This window comes from Myxine glutinosa, chromosome 11, assembly GCF_964187855.1.
Source record: "Myxine glutinosa chromosome 11, kmMyxGlut1.1, whole genome shotgun sequence".
Classification (NCBI taxonomy): Eukaryota; Metazoa; Chordata; class Myxini; order Myxiniformes; family Myxinidae; genus Myxine; species Myxine glutinosa.
Genome location: NC_136271.1, coordinates 66,349,175 through 66,373,412, shown reverse-complemented (window position 1 = coordinate 66,373,412; position 24,238 = coordinate 66,349,175). Strand labels below are relative to the sequence as shown.

At 48.4% G+C, this 24,238-nt stretch overlaps 1 protein-coding gene across 10 annotated transcripts in view; it reads right to left on the bottom strand.

Annotated features, from left to right (window-relative positions):
* Window positions 1–24,238, bottom strand: part of LOC137436727 (papilin) — a 285,438-nt gene that overhangs the window by 94,305 nt on the left and 166,895 nt on the right. For 9 of the 10 annotated variants that reach the window (XM_068130762.2, XM_078786728.1, XM_068130760.2 and 6 more), the window contains 3 exons: window positions 13,119–13,271; window positions 8,074–8,226; window positions 5,032–5,184 (listed from right to left, as the gene is read on the bottom strand). In XM_068130762.2, coding sequence (XP_067986863.2) covers window positions 5,032–5,184; window positions 8,074–8,226; window positions 13,119–13,271 — 459 coding nt within the window. The remainder of the gene's footprint in view (window positions 1–5,031; window positions 5,185–8,073; window positions 8,227–13,118; window positions 13,272–24,238) is intronic. The other variant, XM_078786727.1, reaches the window with a different exon arrangement.

Here is a 24,238-nt window from a genome sequence, read left to right as displayed (position 1 = left end):
TGGCCAATTTCAAGAGGTCCGACTTTAGCAACGCTCGGAACTGTGCCTCACTCGGGGTTACCCCAAAGTTCTGTGCCACAAACGCCATGGTGTCTATCGTTAACACCTGTTAACCTTCACCCAAGACTTTACCCCAATTTCTCCAATTTTTTTTTTTACCAATTAATAATTAATTAATAAATTTTAATTAATAAAAAATTATTATTTTATTATTTTATACCATTTTAAATCCCGGACGTAGACCCAATTGCGAAACCGCAAATCGTAATTTGGACGAGCCCCCAATTCTGTTACGTGGTCCCCTCGGTGAATACCTGGTCTCGGTGACCCCCGGACCGTGAGAGGAACTTCGCCAGAAAGCTGTATTATATATGCGCTTTCGCCACGCAATCCATATGAATTTCCCCCAAGAGACAACTGACGTTCAAGGATATATTTCAATGGGAATGACCATACAATTGCAATGACACAACCACGGAGATTTTCCCCGAGCAATCAACCATATACAACCATCAACAATTCCCAATTCACAAGCACTTTCCTATGAGTAAGATGGCCATCTTATATACGTGTGTCCCGGTGAGTACTCACGACACCCTTTTGGTCTCGGTCCCGCACAATGTCTCTGGGCCCCTCCTGACCAAGATGATGGTCGCCGTCACCGCACTCGGGCGGTTGAACGAACCCCGGGTGGACGTCTTTCCACCGGGCAGGTATCGTACCAGGCACCGTGGCTGCAGCCCCTCGTGGCCACGCGAAGCGGATACGGTAAAGCAAGCCAAACCCCACGCCGCTTGCAAGGCGCGTTAGGCCCCAACGTGCGACCCGCACGCGTCTGTTTGGACGGTGCCGCGAACGAGGCCAGACGCGGGTCGATGCACGGCCCCACGTCCACTTGCCGTCTCCACCGGGCAGGTACACGTCCCGGTACTTCCTCTCGCCAGACAGGCTTCGGATCGGAACGCCGCTTTTCCACGCAGCGCAAGGTCGATCCCACCTTTTGTCGGAGCGGGGCGAGGAAGAATAATAATCGTCCTTTTTCCTCGTGTCTTTTCCTCTTCCGTTTCCGGTCACTTCCGTTTCCGGCCACTCCCTCAGAAGGGCTCCTGACCCTCCAACCACAACAACTACACAACAACTTAATATACTACACACGGATAAGCAAAGACCTGCATGGTAATTCACATACATTCACATAAATATGTAACACAAGGTCCACCTTCGGTTGAGCTTCAACTTTCCGACTTTCCGACAGCCAAACATGTCTTCTGGTACTGTGGCCAAATAGCTCTACCTTTGACTCATCTGTCCAGAGCACATTGTTCCAGAAGTGCTGGTCTTTGCCTAGGTGTTCATTGGCAAACTTTAGTCTTGCCCTGATGTTCTTTCTTGACAGCAAAGGTTTCCTCCTGGCACACCTCCCATGTAGATCAAATTTGTGCAGCCTCGTTCTAATGGTAGACTCGTGCACTTTGACATCAACAGTCGCTAGAGTTACCTGTAGGTCCCGTGATGAAATTCTGGGGTTCTTAGAGACTTCTTTCAGCATCTTGCGGTCTGCTCCCGGGCTGAACTTGCTGGGGCGGCCTGGCCTGAACAAGTTGGCAGTTGTTTGGAATCTTCTCCACTTGTAGATGATCTTCCGGACAGTCGAATGATTGATTTCAAATTGTTTGGAGATCTTTTTAAATCCCTTCCCAGACTCGTAGGCATCTATGACCTTCTTTCTGAAGTCCTCAAAGAGCTCTTTTGATCTAGGCATGGTGAAGCTGCACACTTCAACAACAAAGAGCAAACCAAACTGAATGTCTGAGGTTTAAACAAGACAGGTTCCTCCAAGATCCTCTCCAACGATGTTCTAATCATTTGCACCTGAGCTGTTGCACCTGATTCTAATTTTAGGTATTTGAAGTAGTGATAAATGTAGGGGTGTACTTACTTTTTCCACAAGCGAAATTTGCATTTATGTTTATTTAAATTATACAATGGACTACAAAATGTAAATGTTTCATGATATTTGTTATAGTATATCACCCTTATCTATCAATATTGTTGAAATGAAGATGAAATAGCTGTATGTTGAAATATGTTGAAAAATCAAAACTTTACATGGGGTGTACTTACTTTTTCACGTGACTGTATGTATATATATATTGGTATCTGTAATCTGGTTCTCCAACCTAATGAGCAAACGTCATGATGTCATCGCCATGCATGTCCGCATTGCAAAGCTCCAGGCGAGCCATCTAACATGCGTCATTATGGATCTTAAATTCAAATACTGTCACAAGTGCATGCAATACTCACAGTTACCGACCTGGTTTCGCCCTTGTTGGGGCTTCATCAGGGCAACGCAGTGAGCCTTCCATACACTTGTAACTCTAAAAATCTTTCGGTTTTTATGTCAGTCATTACGCGACTTCATACCATCAGTGGGGAACCGCCAGTAAGGTGTCCCATACAGCTGCTGCTGCACCTTACTGGGAGCGATAAGCACCGCCTGCCACACGGTAACATTATCTCTGGTATCCACTCATTATATGGAGTCGAACTGGATGCGGTTGGGAGTTAGTAATTGGTATCTGTAATCTGGTTCTCCAACCTAATGAGTGAACGTCATGACGTCATCGCCATGCATATCCGCATTGCCTGCAAAGCTCCAGGGGAGCCATCGAGCAGTGCGTCATTATGGATCTTAAATTCAGATTCAGAAAACCGAAAGGTTTTGGGAGTGGCTATCGTGACCCCCGATGGAGGAGTCACGGCTGACTCCCCTTTAGCTCCCATTAGCTGTTTGCTGCTTACCAGCCATGCCCTCCGACTCCTCCATCGGGCCTCCTCGACTTGTCCTAGGCCCGCCACATGGCATTCCAGGCCCAATGAGGCCTACCCTTACTTACAGGCCTCAACGCATACTAACACTGGGAAGTAGACTATACTTCACATTTAATAAGAAATAACTGACTAAGCAAGGCTACATGTTGTGGTGCAATGAACTAAAAGTGGGTTGCCTTTATTTACAAAACCACAACAATATACAGACTTGGCATTTAATATGGATTACTTTTTTTGTGAGGGGGAAATTACTTTTCAAGATGACTTAGAACCAAAAGTTCATTGGAATTATGTTGAAATTATTCTAGATTTTGTTAATGTGACCTTTAAAAGAAACAAAAACCACATTTGACATTTCGAAGCAAATAAATTGATCCTTGAAAGTGATGCAAACTGATATCGAACTCAATTCACTGACAGTACTGTGTTAAACTTCTGTGCGTTTTCCAGAAGTATCTTTTTATTTTGCACATTAGACAAAAATTTTTTTAACAAAAACAATAACTTAAATTACGACTGGGATTACGGACAGTAAAATTACAGTTCAGTACTTCGTGTAACCCCCACGAGCATTCAGGAGAGCACGTACACGTTGAGGCATGCTGTTCACGAGATTTGCCAAGGTTTTGACAGGAATCGCTTGCCATGCAGTTACAATAGCCTGCTGCAATTCACGCACAGAGGCAGGCTGCTGGTCCAAGTTGTCGATTTGACACGTTAATTATGCCCACAAGTTCTCTATCGGATTATTATCCGGGGACATGGCAGGCCACTCCATATGCTCTACACCACGGTCAGCAAGAAAGTGTTGGATCATGCGAGCACGATGAGGCCGTGCATTGTCATCTTGGAAGACAAAGTATCCTCGAAAGGCTGCACGAGCAAATGGAAGCAATGTTTCTTCCAGAATGACCCTGTGCTTGAACTGGTTCAGGTTTCCATTCAGAACAAACAGGTCAGTTTTGCCCCCTGCATGAAAAGCAGCCCAAACGGTCACCCCACCACCTCCAGCCTGGACTCTTGGCACTATACAATCTTCGTTGTAGGCTTCATGCACTTGTCTGCGCACTCGGACACGGCCATCTTGACGATAGACCAGAAATCTAGACTCGTCACTGAAGATCATGTGATTCCAGTGTCCTGGCTGCCATTGACGGTGTTCTCTGGCCCACTGCAATCGGCGCTGGCGGTGTTGTCTGGTCAGACGTGGCTTTCTCAGGGGATGCCTGGCACGATAGCCTGCTTGAACCAGTCGTTGGTTGACTAGCCTTCTGGATACAGGCACATTTGTCAGTTTCTGCCACTGAGCCCTAAGCCGATTAGCTGACTTAGTACGGCCATTGCGGACTAACCGGTGCAGCTGGCGATCATCCCTCCTTGTGGTTCTGCGGGGACGTCCTGGCCTCAGTATTGGAGTAGGGACACCCCTCCGAGCATTTCGTTTCAGGATCTTTGACACCTGACCTTGAGTGATGCCATACTGCCGAGCAATAGCACGCTGTTTCATGCCAGAATTTCGTAAAGCCACCACGAAATGACAAACAGCATTGTCGAGTTGACGGACCATCTCCAGGGGAAGCGGCAATAACTTTTGTAGACGTGCAGCAGTTGTTTTCCACTAATACAGAACGCAACAACCCTTATATACCCGATTGTGAAGCCAATCGTCAAATGTACCTGTCCGTACATTTTGTCACGCCACCTGTGATATAATCCTGTTATTGACTTCTTGCTGCGACAGACAATCAGTGACATGGTTCTTTTAACAAAGAAATCACCGAAGCGCAAAAGAAATTCACCAGATGGATATACCGAGTTCAGAAAGTAAACCCAAGTCAAGAAAAAAAAAAATTCCATATTAAATGCCAAGTTTGTACACACACACACACACACACACACACACACACACACACACACACACACACACACACACACACACACACACACACACACACACACACACAAACACACAAACTCTAACCGAGTTACTCTATTGCCGCAGACATTCACAAGTTGTCCATGCATGAGAATCCAAAATGCTACACGCCCCCCACAGCCGCTGGACTGGTTTCATCACTCATTTGTGAGCACGTCTGCAGCTTCGTTATATCATGTAAACAACAATGAACTCATTATATGATCCCAGATAAAACTAGCATTAATATATTGTGTTAGAAGTGTTTCTGGGACTTGTACCTGAGACCAAGGGCCAAGGTCCCACTCTCGTGACCTGCAAGGACCCAGGTTGCACAGTTGGATTCTGTCCGGCATGGTACGGTCGTCACAGCCGTATCGCGTTCCACACGTCACCTCTCTCGTCTGCTCTCCTGGGCCACACTCTGCTGAGCACTGTGGGGATAATTGCAAGGGGTTAACATGACTCCAAAATGTCTACCATTGTTGCTCAGGAAGACATTTGATCTTTTGCGATTCCATCAAATTGTTTTGAAATTGGTCAACATTTATAATTCTGGTGCAATTCAAACAGTGCTGCAAATATGACCTGCAATACTCATAAAATGCAGACATTGAACTTCCTCAAGCGGATTGTTAAGAAACTGGATCGGGAGATTTGCCAGATGGTTCTTTTGGGGAGCGACAGTGAGGGTGTGATATTTGTAAGGATCGAAAGACATATTCCAAATATTTGACCATTCGGTGATTTTATCAAGGTCAGATGAGAGAGAAGAGGCTGCAGCTTGTCTGACTGAGATAAGAGGCTGCAGCCTGCCTGTCTGAAGGACGAGTGATGTCACGGCTGAGGGACCAGGCATCAGAGAATGGATAAGGAGATTTTCCAGAGTCAGGGAAAAAATTTACGAAGATCAGGAATAGGACTGGGTCCAGCAAACTGCTTCGGTCACTCCAGCTTTGACCAGTATAGGAGAAGAAATCATTCATTTGAGAGCCACATGTTGTCTACGAGAGCAGAGGAATTTAGTAAGCCATGTGTGGAGTTGGACTTGGATGCCAAAGTTAGAGAGTTGGAAGAGCAAGGCCAGACAGTATCAAAAGCACTAGATATGTCCAGAGAGATGGCTCTGATCTGATGTCTGACATTGAGGACCTCCATCCATTGTTAAATGAGTAGACACAGCATGTCCAAGGTAGAGTAACCTGGTCAATTCCAAATTGATGATATGAGATGAGGTTGATTGAGAAAATGAACGTTTTCATGACTTTCTGGATGATTGGAAGTAAGTTGATTGGCTGTTTTTGAGGGGATCCATTTTTCAACCTTTGAAGTGGGGCTGCGATGTTGGCTGATTTCCAACTAGATGGAAGATGACACAGAGGAAATAATAGGGTGAAAAGTGCAGAGCGAGGATGTGCAATAAGAGCAGAGAAGATTTAAGAACACATCTGCTGATGCCGTCTGGTTCAGTTGCAGAGTCAGAGTCGAGGGTTAACAGAAACTTCACCTTCTCAGGTGCAAAAGATACAGAGTCCAGAGGTAGTTGTGTATGACTGGAAAGGGTGCGTACCGAGAGTGAGGGGTTTGGGACACAATATTTGGAAGCAAACTCAGATTTGAGGTATTCAGCCTTATCATGAGCGGAGTCGGCTGTGGTGCCATTTGAAGTGAGGGGGGGGTGATGGAAGGGGGGCGTGCACCACAGACAGACGGAACAAGGTGCCACCAGCTTTTAGAGGGGGGTGACAAGTTTGAAAGTTCAATCGTGAGGTTGGACAGATGTTGTTTTCTGGATCTTCTGAAAAGGACACACACTTGTTCCGCACTATTTGGAATGCACTGAGAATACCTTTCGTTGGATTTGTCTTCCAAGAAGAGAAAGCAAGTTGTTTCAGAGCTTCTGTCTCACCACATGATTCATTGTACCCTGGGTGTAAATCAGGGTAGGACCACTGAAGATAAGATGGGATAAATATGTGCACAAGAGAGCAGGTTTCTGTGGAAGAATTCCCAGGCTGAGTTACTATCAGGGGCAGTAGATACAGAAGACCAGTCCTGAAGAGAGATGGCTACTTGCAGCCCCTGCCAATCTGCCCGAATGAACTGCCAGACTCACAGATGTTTTGGCAGCTCTCTGGGAATAGCCAGAGAAATGTTAATTCTCACAAGCACGTGATCAGATGAATCAATTGGAGTAGAGGAAGAGCAGGAGACATTTGCCAGGAAGTTTGTCATCACCAAGTCCAGAAGGGAAGATTTTCCATTGGAAGAAAATGCAGGTGGGAAAATACACAGATTGAGTCAGTTCTACGCAGTCAAAGAAGTCCTTTGCTGAAAAGTCATGGCGAGTGAGAGAGTGGTACCGACACCTAGCCAATTAGCAAGTGGTAAATTGAATTTATCACATAATGAGGAAGACAGAGTTGGGATGAGTCGTTAAACGTTGGACCATGTTGTGAGAGAGTGAGAGAGAGAGGTAGATGGAGCCTTCACTGTTTGGAGGACGGTACAACGCACAAACAGGGGATCGGTGCAGAGGGGAAGTCACAGCCAAAGTCACTTCCGGGGTTGGGAGGTGTAAGATCAGTATAAGGGCAGTATCATCTTTAGAGAGCATCTCCGCCACCAGGGCGGTGTTCAGGGTGATAAAATCAGAGGGAGATACCAGAGAGGGACACTAAGTTGTGAGGGACATTCTGTGGGAGGAAGGATTGTGTTAAACAGATAATATATGGGCTGTCATCAGCAGCCTGGCTTGAGAGATCTGTTAGGTTGAGGTGGAGGCCTCAGATCCCAGAGGTCCACACAGTGAGGGATAGAGGAGGATGTATTGGGAGGATCTGGGACAGGTGAGAGAATCGGAGGGTGAAGGAAAGGGGGAGGAGAGTTGGAAGGTGCAGGCTGGATGGGGAGATTGGAGGAGGTGCGACATGGGGCAAAGGGGGGAAATGGGAGAGGGTGGGGAGATGGGAGGGCACAAGAAAGATGGCAGACAGGGATGAAAGTTGAGAGGGGGCAGAACACGGGGGAAGAAGTGTGTGTGTGTGTGCGTTTGTGTGTGTGTGTGTGTGTGTGTGTGTGTGTGTGTGTGTATACATATATAAACTTTACCCGCTCTGTTGCCGCAGACATTCAGAAGTCGCACATACATGAGAAACCCGAAATGCTACACGCCCCCCTCAGCCGCTGGACCGGTTTCATCACTCATTGGTGAGCACGTCTGTAGCTTCGTTATATCATGTTAACAACAACGAACTCATTATATGGTCCCAGATAAAACTATAATTCATATATTGTGTTAGAAGTGTTTCTGGGACTTATACCTGAGACCAAGGGCCAAGGACCCACTCTGGTGACCTGCAAGGACCCAGGTTGCACAGTTGGATTCTGTCCGGCATGGTGCGGTCGTCACAGCCGTATCGCGTTCCACACGCCACCTCTCTCGTCTGCTCTCCTGGGCCACACTCAGCTGAGCACTGTGGGGATAATTGCAAGGGGTTAACGTGACTCCAAATGTCTGCCATTGTTGCTCAGGAAGACATTTTATCTTTTGCGATTCCATCAAATTGTTTTGAAATTGGTCAACATTTATAGTTCTGGTGCAATTCAAACAGAGTGCTGCAAATATGACCTGCGATACTCATAAAATGCAGACATTGAACTTCCTCAAGAGGATTGTTAAGAAACTAGATAGGGAGATTTGCCAGATGGTCCTTTTGGAGAGCGACAGTGAGGGTGTGATATTTGTGAGTATCGAAAGACATATTCCAAATATTTGACCATTTGGTGATTTTACAAGGTCAGAAGAGAGAGAAGAGGCTGCAGCTTGTCTGACTGAGATAAGAGGCTGCAGCCTGCCTGTCTGAAGGACGAAGGATGTCACGGCTGAGGGACCAGGCATCAGAGAATGGATAAGGAGATTTTCCAGAGTCGGATAAATAATTTATGAAGATCAGGAATAGGACTGGGTCCAGCAAACTGCTTGGGTCACTCCAGCTTTGACAGGTATACGAGAAGAAAGCATTCATTTGAGAGCCACATGTTGTCTACGAGAGCAGAGGAAGTCAGTAAGCCATATGTGGAGTTGGACTTGGATGCCAAAGTTAGAGAGTTTGAAGGGCAAGGCCAGACAGTATCAAAAGCACGAGATATGTCCAGAGAGATGTAGTCAGGGCCCTTTGGGATATTTTGGGGCCGTTTGGTTCATATTCTTCCAAAAGCACCAAATTTGGCCCAGATGTTGCCCATGCCATACTCTTTCGATTTTTGACGGGCGCCAAGATGGGCGCCCCCCCCCCCGGGGGCCCCATATTGGCGAAATATTAAATGGCCGCCACCCGGATTAGAGGAAAATCAGTTAAATAACCAAAAGGGTTGGAATCATGTATGATACCACTTTTCAGGGGTTTTCGAGGTCGAGGAATCCAATTATGTTGTTATTTTGATGACTCGAGGTCAAGGTCAACCCTCAAGGTCATCTTAAATGTCATTTTTGAGTCAAACATGTCAGTTTTTGAGTTTTTTGTCAAGATTTACGTGAGGTTCACCATTTTATGTTTCTGGGTTGGGTTTTCGAACTCTGACCTTATTTTTGACAATTAGAGGAAATATTTACATGTCTATTTCCTAATTTTCAGGCATATGCAGTTCATCAGTCTTATTACAAAGGTACGGATTTTGATGTTTTATGAACTGTATGCCATATCCTTGTGTTTAATTTTTGTGCGATCATGATCCGGGTTCATGTATACATGATTGTATACATGTCATAAATATGACGTCATAGGTCATGTGACCTGGCGGCCATATTGAATTTTGTGAAACCCTTAAAAATGGATCCCTGCCTTCATTTTTCGATCGATTCATTTTGAACTTTGACCACTTATAGTACGCCATGTGATTGGATGCATATCCTAATTATGACGTCATAGGTCAGGTGACATGGCGGGATGGACCGGTATGGTCCCCGGATCATACCGCCCTTGGCACCCGTCAAAAATCGAAAGAGTATGGCATGGGCAACATCTGCGCCAAATTTGATGCTTTTGGAAGAATTTGAACCAAAATATCCCTAAGGGCCCTGACTAATGGCCCTGATCCGAAGTCTGACATTGAGGGCCTCTTTCTATTTTTAGATGAGTCGACACAGCATGTCCAAGGTAGAGTAACCTGGTCTGAATCCAAATTGTTGATCTGAGATGAGGTTGATGGAGAAAATGCACGATTTCATGACTTTCCCGATGATTGGAAGTAAGTTTATTGGCTGTTTTTGAGGGGATCCATTTTTCAACCTTTGAAGTGGTGCTGCGATGTTGGCTGATTTCCAAGTAGATGGAAGATGACACAGAGGAAATGATAGGGTGAAAGGTGCAGAGCGAGGATGTGCAATAAGAGCAGAGAAGATTTTAGAGCACATCTGCTGATGCCAGCTGGTTCAGTTGCAGAGTCGGAGTCGAGGGTTAACAGAAACTTCATCTTCTCAGGTGCAAAATATACAGAGTCCAGGAGCAGTTGTGTATGACTGGAAAGGGTGCGTACCGAGAGTGAGGGGTTTGGGACACAAGATTTGGAAGCAAACACAGAATTGAGGTAGTCAGCCTTATCATGAGCGGAGTCGGCTGTGGTGCCATTTGAAGAGAGGGGGGTGATGGAAGTGGGGTGTGCACCAGAGACAGACGGAACAAGGTGCCACCAGCTTTTAGAGGAGGGTGACAAGTTTGAAAGTTCAATCATGAGGTTGTACAGATGTTGTTTTCTGGATTTTCTGAAAATGGATACACACTTGTTCCACACTATTTGGAATGCACTGAGATGACCTTTGGTTGGATTTGTCTTCCAGGAAGAGAAAGCAAGTTGTTTCAGAGCTTCTGTCTTACCACATGATTCATTGTACCCTGGGTGTAAATAAGGGTAGGACCACTGAAGATAAGATGGGATGAATATGTGCACAAGAGAGCAGGTTTCTGTGGAAGAATTCCCAGGCTGAGTTACTATCAGGGGCAGTACACACGGAAGACCAGTCCTGAAGAGAGATGGCTACTTGCAGCCCCTGCCAATCTGCCCGAATGAACTGCCAGACTCGCAGATGTTTTGGCAGCTCTCTGGGATTAGCCAGAGAGATGTTAATTCTCACAAGCACGTGATCAGATGAATCAATTGGAGTAGAGAAAGAGCAGGAGACATTTGCCAGGAAGTTTGTCATCACCAAGTCCAGAAGGGAAGATTTGCCATTGGAATAAAATGCAGGTGGGAAAATACACAGATTGAGTCAGTTCTAAGCAGTCAAAGAAGTCCTTTGCTGAAAAGTCATGGCTAGTGTTACGTGCTCCTCCCCAAACCCCGGTCACGGTGTACCTCCGAGCCCCGAAAGGAGTCACGGCAGAAAGATGTGTTATTCTGTGTGTCAATGACCAATGATGAAACCACACCAATTGTTACCAAAAAACAAGTATTGTATCAAGGTCACACAATAATAACAGCACCAGAACAATATTAATCAATTGTACAACAAATATTATATCATTCCTGTGATGGCGCCATCAGTTTCTTACAATATAACTCACTGTGCTCCAAGTGAGCGAAAATAACATTCCCAAAGTCTCTGTCCCGGCACCAAGCCAAAGTCGATCCACGCTCCGGTGATAGCAAGAAAAATGTCGTATCGAGACCAGAATCCAGTTCGGCTGACAGTTACGCTGCCAAAGAGGCACAAATGTGCCCTCAAAAGGCGACTGGGAAATCACACCTTCGGGTATGAACGTTCAACGGCTCCCAAACAGAGAACCACAAATTCCCAATCGAAAGCCACGTTACACACGCAAACCAGGCTAACGGTTGGGTGCGGTGAAATGGCTGGAGCGAGGTGAAAAGGCTGGAGCGATGCGAAATGGCGGGAGCGAGGCAAAATGGCCGACGGGCCCATACTGGAGGCATACCTGCACTCCAACAACGATTCTCTTCGGAATCAACCGTAAAACCTGTCACGCAGGTTTATCTGTCACAGCGATCACAACTCTGTCGCAGGAATCCCTTTCCCAGGAAACCCAAAGTTCGCTCGTGACCCCCGTTCGCCAGCGTCTCCTCGTGACCTCAAAGCAGCTCGGCTTTTCTTCCCGACCTCACTTACTTGCTCCGCTTTTTTTCTTGCTCTTCTTCTTCTTCCGGTTCCACGCGATCCTGTTTCCGGTTTCTTTTAAAACACTAATTTTTTACCTTTCGAAAACAGTTATCTCCATTTCACTTAAACGATAACAATAATAGTACATGGAACCAAAAATGCTCACAGTGGATGAAAACCACAATGACGGATGTGACAAATCCGTAACACTAGTGAGAGGTACCGACACCCAGCCAATTAGCATGTGGTAAATTGAATTTATCACATAATGAGGAAGACAGAGTTGGGATGAGTGGTTAAACGTTGGACCATGTTGTGAGAGAGTGAGAGAGAGAGATAGATGGAGCCTTCACTGTTTGGAGGACAGTACAACGCACAAACAGGGGGTCGGTGCAGAGGGGAAGTTGCAGCCAAAGTTACTTCTGGGGTTGGGAGGTGTAAGATCAGTACCAAGGACAGTATCATCTGTGGAGAGCATCTCCGCCATAGAGAGATGTAGAGAGCATCTCCGCCAGCAGGGCGGTGTTCAGACTGATAAAATCAGGGGGAGATAGCAGAGGAAGACACTAAGTTGTGAGGGACGTTCTGTAGGAGGAAGGATTGTGTTAAACAGATAATATATGGGCTGTCATCAGCAGCCTGGCTTGAGAGATCTGTCAGGTTGAGGTGGAGGCTTCAGATCTCAGATGTCCACAACGTGAGGGACAAAGGAGGAGGTATTGAGAGGATCTGGGACAGGTGAGAGGCTCGGAGAGTGAAGGACAGAGGGAGGAGACTTGGAAGGTGCAGGCTGGATGGGGAGATTGGAGGGGATGCGACAGGGGGCAAAGAGGGGGAAATGGGAGTGGGTGGGGAGATGGGAGGGAACAAGAAAGATGGCAGGGACAGGGGTGAAAGTTGAGAGGGGGAAGAACAGGGGGGAAGAAGTGTGTGTGTGTGTGTGTGTGTGTGTGTGTGTGTGTGTGTGTGTGTGTGTGTGTGTGTGTGTGTGTGTGTGTGTGTGTGTGTGTGTATATATACATATATAAACTTTACCCGAGTTGCTCTGTTGCTGCAGACATTCAGAAGTCGTACATACATGAGAAACCCGAAATGCTACACGCCCCCTCAGCCGCTGGACCGGTTTCATCACTCATTGGTGAGCACGTCTGCAGCTTCGTTTTATCATGTTAACAACAACTAACTCATTATGTGGTCCCAGATAAAACTAGCATTAATATATTGGGTTAGAAGTGTTTCTGGGACTCATACCTGAGACCAAGGGCCAAGGACCCACTCTGGTGACCTGCAAGGCCCCAGGTTGCACAGTTGGATTCTGTCCGGCATTGTATGGTCGTCACAGCCGTATCGCGTTCCACACGTCACCTCTCTCGTCTGCTCTCCTGGGCCACACTCAGCTGAGCACTGTAGGGATAATTGCAAGGGGTTAACATGACTCCAAAATGTCTGCCATTGTTGCTGAGGAAGACATTTTATCTTTTGCGATTCCATCAAATTGTTTTGAAATTGGTCAACATTTATACAGACTTGGCATTTAAAATGGAATATTTTTTGTGGGGGTGAACCTACTTTTCAAGATGACTTGGAACCAAAAGTTCATTGGAATTATGTCGAAATTATTCCAGATTTTGTTAATGCGACCTTTAAAAGAAACAAAAACCACATTTGACATTTCGTAGCAAATTAATTGATCCTTGAAAGTGATGTAAACTGACATCGAACTCAATTCATGGACAGTACTGTGTTAAACTTCTGTACGTTTTCCAGAAGTATCTCTTTATTTTGCACATTAGCCAAATTTTTTTTAAACAAAAACAAAAGTTAAATTACGACTGGGCTTACTGACAGTAAAATTACAGTTCAGTACTTCGTGTAACCCCCACGAGCATTCAGGAGAGCACGCACACATTGAGGCATGCTGTTCATGAGATTTGCCAAGGTTTGGACAGGAATCGCTTGCCATGCAGTGACAATAGCCTGCTGCAATTCATGCACAGAGGTCGGCTGCTGATCCAGGTTGTCGATTTGACACGTTGATTCTGCCCACAAGTTCTCTATCGGATTCATATCTGGGGACATGGCAGGCCACTCCATATGCTCTGCACCACGGTCAGCAAGAAAGTGTTGGATCATGTGAGCATGATGAGGCCGTGCATTGTCATCTTGGAAGACAAAGTTTCCTCGAAAGGCTGCATGAGCAAATGGAAGCAATGTTTCTTCCGGAATGGCCCTGTACTTGAACTGGTTCAGGTTTCCATTCAGAACAACCAGGTCAGTTTTGCCCCCTGCATGAAAAGCAGCCCAAATGGTCACTCCACCACCTCCAACTTGGACTCTTGGCACTATACAATCTTCGTTGTAGGCTTCATGCACTTGTCTGCGCACTCGGACACGGCCATCTTGACGATCGACCAGAAATCTAGACTGGCCACTGAAGATCACGTGATTCCAGTGTCCTGGCTGCCATTGACGGTGCTCTCTGGCCCACTGAAATCGGCGCTGGTGGTGTTGTCTGGCCAGGCGTGGCTTTCTCAGGGGACGCCTGGCATGATAGCGTGCTTGAACCAGTCGTTGGTTGACTAGCCTTCTGGATACAGGCACATTTGTCAGTTGCTGCCACTCAGCCCTATGCCGATTAGCTGACTTGGTACGGCCATTGCGGACTAACCGGTGCAGCTGGCGATCGTCCCTCCTTGTGGTTCTGCGGGGACGTCCTGGCGTCGGTGTTGGCGTAGGGACACCCCTCTGAGCATTTCGTTTCAGGATCTTTGACACCTGTCCTTGAGTGATGCCATACTGCAGAGCAATAGCACGCTGTTTCATGCCGGAATTTCGTAAAGCGACCACTCAATGACAAACAGCATTGTGGAGTTGACGGACCATCTCCAGAGCAACTTTTGCGGCAATAACTTTTGTAGATGTGCAGCAGTTGTTTTCCACTAATACAGAACGCAACAACCCTGATATACCCGATTGTGAAGCCAATTGTCAAATGTACCTGTCCGTACGTTTTATCACGCCACCTGTGATATAATCCTGTTATTGACTTCTTGCTGTGACAGACAATCAGTGACATGGTTCTTCTGACAAATAAATCACCGAAGCATAAAAGAAACTCACCAGATTGATATACTGAGTTCAGAAAGTAAACCCAAGTCAAGAAAAAATAAAAATTCCATATTAAATGCCAAGTCTGTAGTTCTCGTGCAATTCAAACAGAGTGCTGCAAATATGACCTGCAATACTAATAAAATGCAGACATTGAACTTCCTCAAGAGGATTGTTAAGAAACTAGATAGGGAGATTTGCCAGATGGTCCTTTTGGAGAGCGATAGTGAGGGTGTGATATTTGTGAGTATCGAAAGACATATTCCAAATATTTGACCATTTGGTGATTTTATCAAGGCCAGAAGAGAGAGAAGAGGCTGCAGCTTGTCTGACTGAGATAAGAGGCTGCAGCCTGACTGTCTGAAGGACGATTGATGTCACGGCTGAGGGAGCAGGCATCAGAGAATGGATAAGGAGATTTTCCAGAGTCAGAGAAATAATTTATGAAGATCAGGAATAGGACTGGGTCCAGCAAACTGCTTGGGTCACTCCAGCTTTGACAGGTATAGGAGAAGAAAGCATTCATTTGAGAGCCACATGTTGTCGACGAGACCAGAGGAAGTCAGTAAGCCATGTGTGGAGTTGGACTTGGATGCCAAAGTTAGAGAGTTTGAAGAGCAAGGCCAGACAGTATCAAAAGCACGAGATATGTCCAGAGAGATGGCCCCGATCCGAAGTCTGACATTGAGGGCCTCCTTCTATTTTTAGATGAGTCGACACAGCATGTCCAAGGTAGAGTAACCTGGTCTGAATCCAAATTGTTGATCTGAGATGAGGTTGATGGAGAAAATGCACGATTTCATGACTTTCCCGATGATTGGAAGTAAGTTTATTGGCTGTTTTTGAGGGGATCCATTTTTCAACCTTTGAAGTGGTGCTGCGATGTTGGCTGATTTCCAAGTCGATGGAAGATGACACAGAGGAAATGATAGGGTGAAAAGTGCAGAGCGAGGATGTGCAATAAGAGCAGAGAAGATTTTAGAACACATCTGCTGATGCCGGCTGGTTCAGTTGCAGAGTCAGAGTCGATGGTTAACAGAAACTTCATCTTCTCAGGTGCAAAAGATACAGAGTCCAGGAGCAGTTGTGTATGACTGGAAAGGGTGCATACCGAGTGTGAGGGGTTTGGGACACAAGATTTGGAAGCAAACACAGAATTGAGGTATTCAGCCTTATCATGAGCGGAGTCGGCTGTGGTGCCATTTGAAGAGAAGGGGGTTATGGAAGTGGGGCGTGCACCAGAGACAGACGGAACAAGGGGCCACCAGCTTTTAGAGGAGGGTGACAAGTTTGAAAGTTCAATCGTGAGGTTGTACAGATGTTGTTTTCTGGATTTTCTTAAAATGGATACACACTTGTTCCACACTATTTGGAATGCACTGCGATGACCTTTGGTTGGATTTGTCTTCCAGGAAGAGAAAGCACGTTGTTTCAGAGCTTCTGTCTCACCACATGATTCATTGTACCCTGGGTGTAAAGAAGGGTAGGACCACTGAAGATAAGATGGGATGAATATGTGCACAAGAGAGCAGGTTTCTGTGGAAGAATTCCCAGGCTGAGTTACTATCAGGGGCAGTAGATACGGAAGACCAGTCCTGAAGAGAGATGGCTACTTGCAGCCCCTGCCAATCTGCCCGAATGAACTGCCAGGCTCGCATATGTTTTGGCAGCTCTCTGAGAATAGCCAGAGAGATATTAATTCTCACACTCACGTGATCAGATGAATCAATTGGAGTAGAGGAAGAGCAGGAGACATTTGCCAGGAAGTTTGTCATCACGAAGTCCAGAAGGGAAGATTTGCCATTGGAAGAAAATGCAGGTGGGAAAATACACAGATTGAGTCAGTTCTTCGCACTCAAAGAAGTCCTTTGCTGAAAAGTCATGGCGAGTGAGAAAGGTACCGACACCCACCCAATTAGCATGTGGTAAATTGAATTTATCACATAATGAGGATGACAGTTGGGATGAGTAGTTAAACGTTGGACCATGTTGTGAGAGAGTGAGAGAGATAGAGGTAGATGGAGCTTTCACTGTTTGGAGGACGGTACAACGCACAAACAGGGGGTCGGTGCAGAGGGTAAGTCACAGCCAAAGTCACTTCCGGGGTTGGGAGGTGTAAGATCAGTACAAGGACAGTATCATCTGTGGAGAGCATCTCCGCCATAGAGAGATGTAGAGAGCATCTCCACCAGCAGGGCGGTGTTCAGGCTGATAAAATCAGGGGGAGATAGCAGAGGAAGACACTAAGTTGTGAGGGACGTTCTGTGGGAGGAAGGATTGTGTTAAACAGATAATATATGGGCTGTCATCAGCAGCCTGGCTTGAGAGATCTGTCAGGTTTAGGTGGAGGCCTCAGATCTCAGATGTCCACAACGTGAGGGACAAAAGAGGAGGTATTGAGAGGATCTGGGACAGGTGAGAGGCTCGGAGATTGAAGGACAGGGGGAGGAGACTTGGAAGGTGCAGGCTGGATGGGGAGATTGGAGGGGATGCGACAGGGGACAAAGAGGGGGAAATAGGAGTGGGTGGGGAGATGGGAGGGAACAAGAAAGATGGCAGGGACAGGGGTGAAAGTTGAGAGGGGGAAGAACAGGGGGGAAGAAGTGTGTGTGTGTGTGTGTGTGTGTGTGTGTGTGTGTATGTATGTACAGTATATATATAAATACATACACATATATACATATATATATTGTTGTGGATCTCTCGAGCCTGTCGACTTAGAGGGGGGTTAAACCCTTTTCCCCCTTCAAGCTTCGAGTCCACGAGGCTGAGTCTCCACTCCCGTAGCGAGCGTGCGGAAGGGTATCTGGTCGAGTCCCTATGTACCTTTGATACACACGCCGCCACGAAAAAGGGGACTGGACCTCACAGGGGTCACGCTAATCTGATACGCTGAGCGGTTCGCGTGTCACGTGACCCATGCCGTTAATTCCTACTGAACCCGATTTGAGCGGTTTTATTCGTGCGTTGCTCGGCCAATAGTGTGAATGACGTGCACGGTCAAATGGAAGGAAGAACACAGGTTTATTTACAATTATACAGTGATCAGGGTAAAGAGAAGAGACACTGAGCAGATACTTAGTCAATCTTACTTAATCCCCGGACAAGGGGGGCCCACTCACGCACGCGGGAAAAAGGAGGAAGGAAAAGTACGCGCTCCAAACGTGTCCTGGCGCCGTTCGCCCCGGACAGCTCGCCGGGCGTGGCCCTCGAAGTGTTCACGGCATGTGTGCAGGAAGCTCGTTGGCGTCTGTGGCCCCGGGATGGATCGGCTTCACAAGCGCTACCAATAGGCAGCAGAGCGCAGGGCACAGGGAGAGTTCGCGCACAGAGAGAGAGCTATAACAAGCAACCGACTGACTTCACTCACACGGGGTCACTTCTCTGACTCAGCTCTGACTCAGCTCTTTCTGGGTCTCTGGGGCACTGGCGCACTCGTAGACTGAGGGACTGGGCGACTCACACTGACCGACTCCACTCTCACTCTGACTGGTGACTCGGCGACTGGTGCGGGGGAGGCCCGGGGCAGGGTCTTATAGCCCCGCCCCAGAGTCTTACCCGAATGTTCCAAGCCCCTCCTCTGGCTGCTGTTGTTAGCCACTCCCCTGTAGCATTCATTGGCTGCCTGCCGCCTATCGGCCACTCCCCTGCAGCTCCTCCTTCGGGCCTGCCAGACTTGTTCTAGGCCCTAGCACGTGTTGTTCCAGCCCAAGGAGCACCGAAGACCAGTGCCATTGGGAGTGTATGAACAAAACCGCAACACTACCCCAACACTACCCCCATTACACCTAACAGATTGCAAGAGGAAAGTTTCCTGCAGGCAGAAAAATAGAGCACTAAATGGGTAAACATGGACAACTGGAGTCGAGTTGCGAAAGGGAAAAAGCAATGGATCAATCGCACCTCTGTGGCAAGAGATTCACTCAATTTTGTTTATACCCCTAACATAACCTAACCCCCTAACACTTACTGGCCTGCTCAACGCATACTAACACAGGAAAGGAGACTATGCTTACATTTAATAAGAAATAACTGAACTAAAGCGAGGCTACATGTTGTGGTGCAACTAACGAAGAGGGGGGTTATCCTGTATTCTGAAAACCGCAACACTACCCCCCTCTCTCACCAGACTCGTCTCGAATCGACCCCAACAGTGGAACGACCGGTAGAGCCTGGCATGCAAATTTACCTTTACCATTAGTGTGACACATAGGTGTAGTCCCCTTAGCATTTATTCTAACCCATGTGTGCGACATTTTTAACACTAAATATGTCCCCCCAATGCGTTGAGCAGCTATGCTAACAGACTCACACCCATAACTATCCGAGTATTTCCGGAATTTTGTAAACTAAACACATAGCCGGTGGGCACATTCTTATATTTACATGCACAGAACTTACTCTTTATTTACAATTCTATGACCCAGGACCTGTACTTTAGGAAGAAATTGAAGGAGAGAAACAAAACACCCATATGGCACTTGCTGCTTGCATCTCGCATCTTGCATCTTCTGTGTGCGGCGAACAAAACTGGCTGGCCCTGACCGGCATACAGGCCATATGAAGCATCAGGCCATATAATCTTCCACATCTTAATTCCTGGCACACAATAGCAAACAATTGCTTTTTATTATTTGCCAGCATGGCCACTCTCATGTGGTCCAACTGCGTGGCATCTGTGCCACTCAATAAGTGGTCGGAAGGTGCAAGGTAAGTTGCAGCAAGATGCGGCACAGCAGAGGTGCGAGGCCACAAGGCTTGTGGTCCATAAGTGTGACAAGGGTGCAGCAAAATGGGTGTGGCAGCAAAGTGCTGCACAGGTCAGCTGAACACGTATAGCAAGGGTGCAGCAAAAGGACTGGCAGCAAGGTGCTGCACTGTTCGGCTGCCCAGGTGCGACACGGCAGAATGGATGCTGCACAGGTGCGATGGTGCTGCACAGTTCGGCCTCCAAAATGGTCCTGGGGCAGGGAGGGAAGACAAGGCACAACAAGCAAAACGGAAAGGACACAGTGGCACGCAAAAAAACAGGTGACCAGGCACCACCATGCCTGGTGCGGTGCGAGGGACGCGGTAGAGCGAGCAGAGCAAACTCATCCCTAACCGTCCGTACCCCCCACCGTTGGCTACACTACCCTAGACCCCCTTGTATTTACAATCTGTCTCTACGTCTTGTCTCCCATATCCCCCTCTATGCCAAAGTCGTCCCCAACTCCCTCCCAGGAAGGAAGGGATGGAACACAACAATGTCTCACCTACGTTGTGATGCGTCTCATTTTCCAAACGGCTTCCAGAGCCTCGGTGTGGAGCTCGTCCTCCTCGGTGACTGGCTGTGTATGGTGTGAAGGGATTTCTCATCCTAACTACTCTAATAGCATTTATTCATTTAACCTACCCGGGGTCGTACCCTGCCAATCGGCCTCTTTAAACTATGTGGTTCAAAGAACCCGAATTCCCATTGCCCATGCTGTGGTGCCCTCCGAATTTGGGTCTCACCCAACGGATTTTCTCACTGTGCCCTTGCACAATTTCGGGGCTGGGTCGTGTGGCTCTACCAGCAGGTCTACCTACCTGCGCACCTCTGCCACTGAAGCCGCCTCCCGAGCTTGCCGGCTCCTGCGACTACACTAACTGGGGAAGGCCCTCCCTGGCACTTACCCCCTCTATGCCCACCTTGGCATCGGGCAACCCGGGTCCTTCCCTTGGATCCTCGGGCCCCACTCACACACTATCCTAACCGGCTCCCAGTTCCTACCTGCGGCCTCACCTGGCCGACAAACTACCAGTGGCGGGGTGCCCCAAAAACCATACGCACCAATTAAGCCACACGCCCAGCCATGTCACTGACTACTGCACCCTCCAAAGCACTACTTGCTACTACCCGCACCACAGGTGTCAATATCCATGTAATTTACCTATGCCCTCTACCTGGCTTTACACTACCCCTCTCCCCCCCCCGGGCTTTCGTGAATGGGTTCCACTTCCCCCCATTCACTCCTTCGCACCATGCATTCTACACCTTTTATTCCACACCAAGCATTCTCACACCAAATATCTTGCACACAATTTTTCTCACACCACTACTTTCACACTACAACACAATTCCTCAAACACACAGCATCATCTACCTCACTACTTTCCCCTAAAACTCGTGCTTCCCTCGTCGTCCCTTTAAACTAAGCACGCCCTTTTTTTTAACATCCACCTAAACTCTCGACGTCACCTCTATAGTTCAGGTGTCAATACTTAAATCTCATGTCTCTACTGTCTTCTAATTCCCTAACATTATCCTAGCCCTCCCTTTGCTAGCTTCAGTGCCCCATGGAGGCAACCATTGCTGGCCCCTCCATGGGCCGGCTAACACCACCATCCCCCTAAACTAATGCTCATGGGCCTCCCCGTGTGAGGAATGGTGACACTACCATTCCCCCACGTGGGGTACACTACTCCCCCCAGTCCTCTACACTATGAGACCCCATCTATGGAGGTACTTTGTCACAGCTCGGCCTCGAAGGGCCGAGCGATCCATGCGGGTGGTTGTTTGCCTGTATGGGGTGTCCGTCTGGCATTGACGAGCCGAGGGGGGGAGGGATTGATGGGCCCAGGTGCCGGGCTCCATCCCTGAGCGGGGCCTCGCGGTCCCACGCATGATGACCCAACCAGCCACGGTCAGCGCACCTCACCCGACAAGGTGCATGGCTCCGATCACTCATACCTCCCCTTGAACCTGGCCGACCGCCCTTGCCGCCATACAGCGCCAACCATACCGTGCGGGTGCCGGAGGCACGAATCGTGCACGCCGGTCCTTGCGAGACCGACGCAGCACCGATCCCCTCCGGTCCCTGCAGCACACAACTCACCGGGGCTCGCGTATGCTACCCGTCCCACTACACGCTACCCCGGTCTGTGTCGATTCCTGGGCCGTGTCCTCACCACGCGTGACCCACTCCACACTCGCACACCCAGGCGCACACGCGCCTTCCATGCACTCCGCGATCGCACACTCCGGTGCACACGCTTCCCACACACACTCCGGTGTGCATTCTCCCTCACACTCCGCTATCGCACACTCCGATGCACACTCTTTCGTTACACACTCCAGTACGGATTCTCTCTCACACTCCGTGCCACGCTCTCGCTCCACACACTCTCTCTCACACCGCACAATGGGCCCTTCGCGAACTCCCGGGTCTCGCCTCTCTCCCAAGCGCGCCGAGCACCCGTTCACGCCAAACACATTCCCACCATTTGCGCTACTCACCTCGGGGCTCTCCTTCCCCTACTTCTCCGCCAGCACCTGCAAGCACCTGCAAGCCTTTTATGGGGTTAGCAAGCATGGCATCACGGTGCAAACACAAACTTTGTTCAGGCTCCAACACCACCTCCCGTGATTTATTCCTCGTCTCTTCAACCCCCGTCTTTCTAATTCCACTTATTTCTTTTTCTAACACGACGATCGTTGGCGCCCCGAAAATTTTCTTTTCCAACTCAGCCTTCGCCGGCGCCCCCAAAATTTTATTTTCCAATTCGACGATCGTCGGCTCCTCTACACCCCGCGTCGCGACTCCCATAGCCCCGGTCAACTTGGCTGTGCTCCGCTTCATCCCACTCTCCATGCGTTCCCCGCACCACTTCACCCCGTCACGTACCACCGCAACTTCCTCGCTCAGCTTGCGCCCAATGTCCTCCCCCATTTTTAAAATGTACTTTCTCGACTTTGCCCTCATCTTCTGCATATCGCACCTGGATTCCTCCCTCAATTTTTCCATGTTACACCTGGATTCTTCCCTCTGAGCATCCATTTTGTTTTCCAACCCTTCCATGTTACACCTTGCTTCGTCCCTCATTTCTTTCATTTCCCGGTTGGATTTGTCCCCCATTGCGTCCATTTTTGCATTCATTTGGGTTAGGAACGATTCAAGGTTAAACCCGGTTCGCACAGCGGGCTCGGCTTCCGCCGCCACGTGCGAGGCGCCGCCATTTTCCTCCCCTACTGCCGCACCCTCTTCGATTTCCTCCCCTTCTACCAACTCTTCTTGCTGGTCCTGGGCCATTAGTTCTTCTTCTGTTATTACTCCCACCGGCATTTGACCGTCTTGGCCAACCATTGTACGAATATAAATTTGCTTTTAAAACTAAATTTCGTCCGCTCGTAATTTCGAGCACGTGAAGCGCACTCTCGGTCCAATTACCCCACTCCCGGACACCAATTTGTTGTGGATCTCTCGAGCCTGTCGACTTACAGAGGGGGGTTAAACCCTTTTCCCCCTTCAAGCTTTGAGTTCACGAGGCCGAGTCGCCACTCCCGTAGCGAGCGTGCGGAAGGGTATCTGGTTGAGTCCCTACGTACTTCGATACACCTTCGATACACACGCCGCCACGAGAACGGGGACTGGACCTCACAGGGGTCACGCTAATCTGATACGCTGAGCGGTTCGCGTGTCACGTGACCCATGCCATTAATTCCTATTGAACCCGATTTGAGCGGTTTTATTCGTGCGATGCTAGGCCAATAGTGTGAAATGATGTGCACGGTCAAATGGAAGGAAGAACACAGGTTTATTTACAATTATACAGTGATCATGGTAAAGAGAAAAGCCACAGAGCAGATACTTCGTCAATCTTACTTAATGCCCGGACAAGGGCCCACTCACTCACGCGGGAAAAAGGAAGAAGGAAAAGTACGCGCTCCAAACGCGTTCTGGCGCCGTTCGCGGCCCTCGAAGTGTTCGCGGCACATGTGCAGGGAGCTCGTTGGTGTCTGTGCCCCCGGGATGGATCGGCTTCATAAGCGCTACCAGTAGGCAGCAGAGCGCAGGGCAGAGGGAGAGTTCGTGCACAGAGAGAGAGCTAAAACAAGCAACCGACTGACTTCACTCACGCAGGGTCACTTCTCTGACTCAGCTCTGACTCAGCTCTTTCTGGGTCTCTGGGGCACTGGCGTGCTTGTAGACTGAGGGACTGGGCGACTCACACTGACCAACTCCACTCTCACTCTGACTGGTGACTCGGCGACTGGTGCGGGGGGCCCGGGGCAGGGTCTTATAACCCCGCCCCAGAATCTTACCCGAATGTTCCAAGTCCCTCCTCTGGCTGCTGATGTTAGCCACTCCCCCGTAGCGTTCATTGGCTGCCTGCTGCTTCCCGGCCACTCCCCTGCAGCTCCTCCTTCGGGCCTGCCAGACTTGCTCTATGCCCTATGTTACGTGGTCCCCTCGGTGAATACCTGGTCTCGGTGACCCCCGGACCGTGAGAGGAACTCC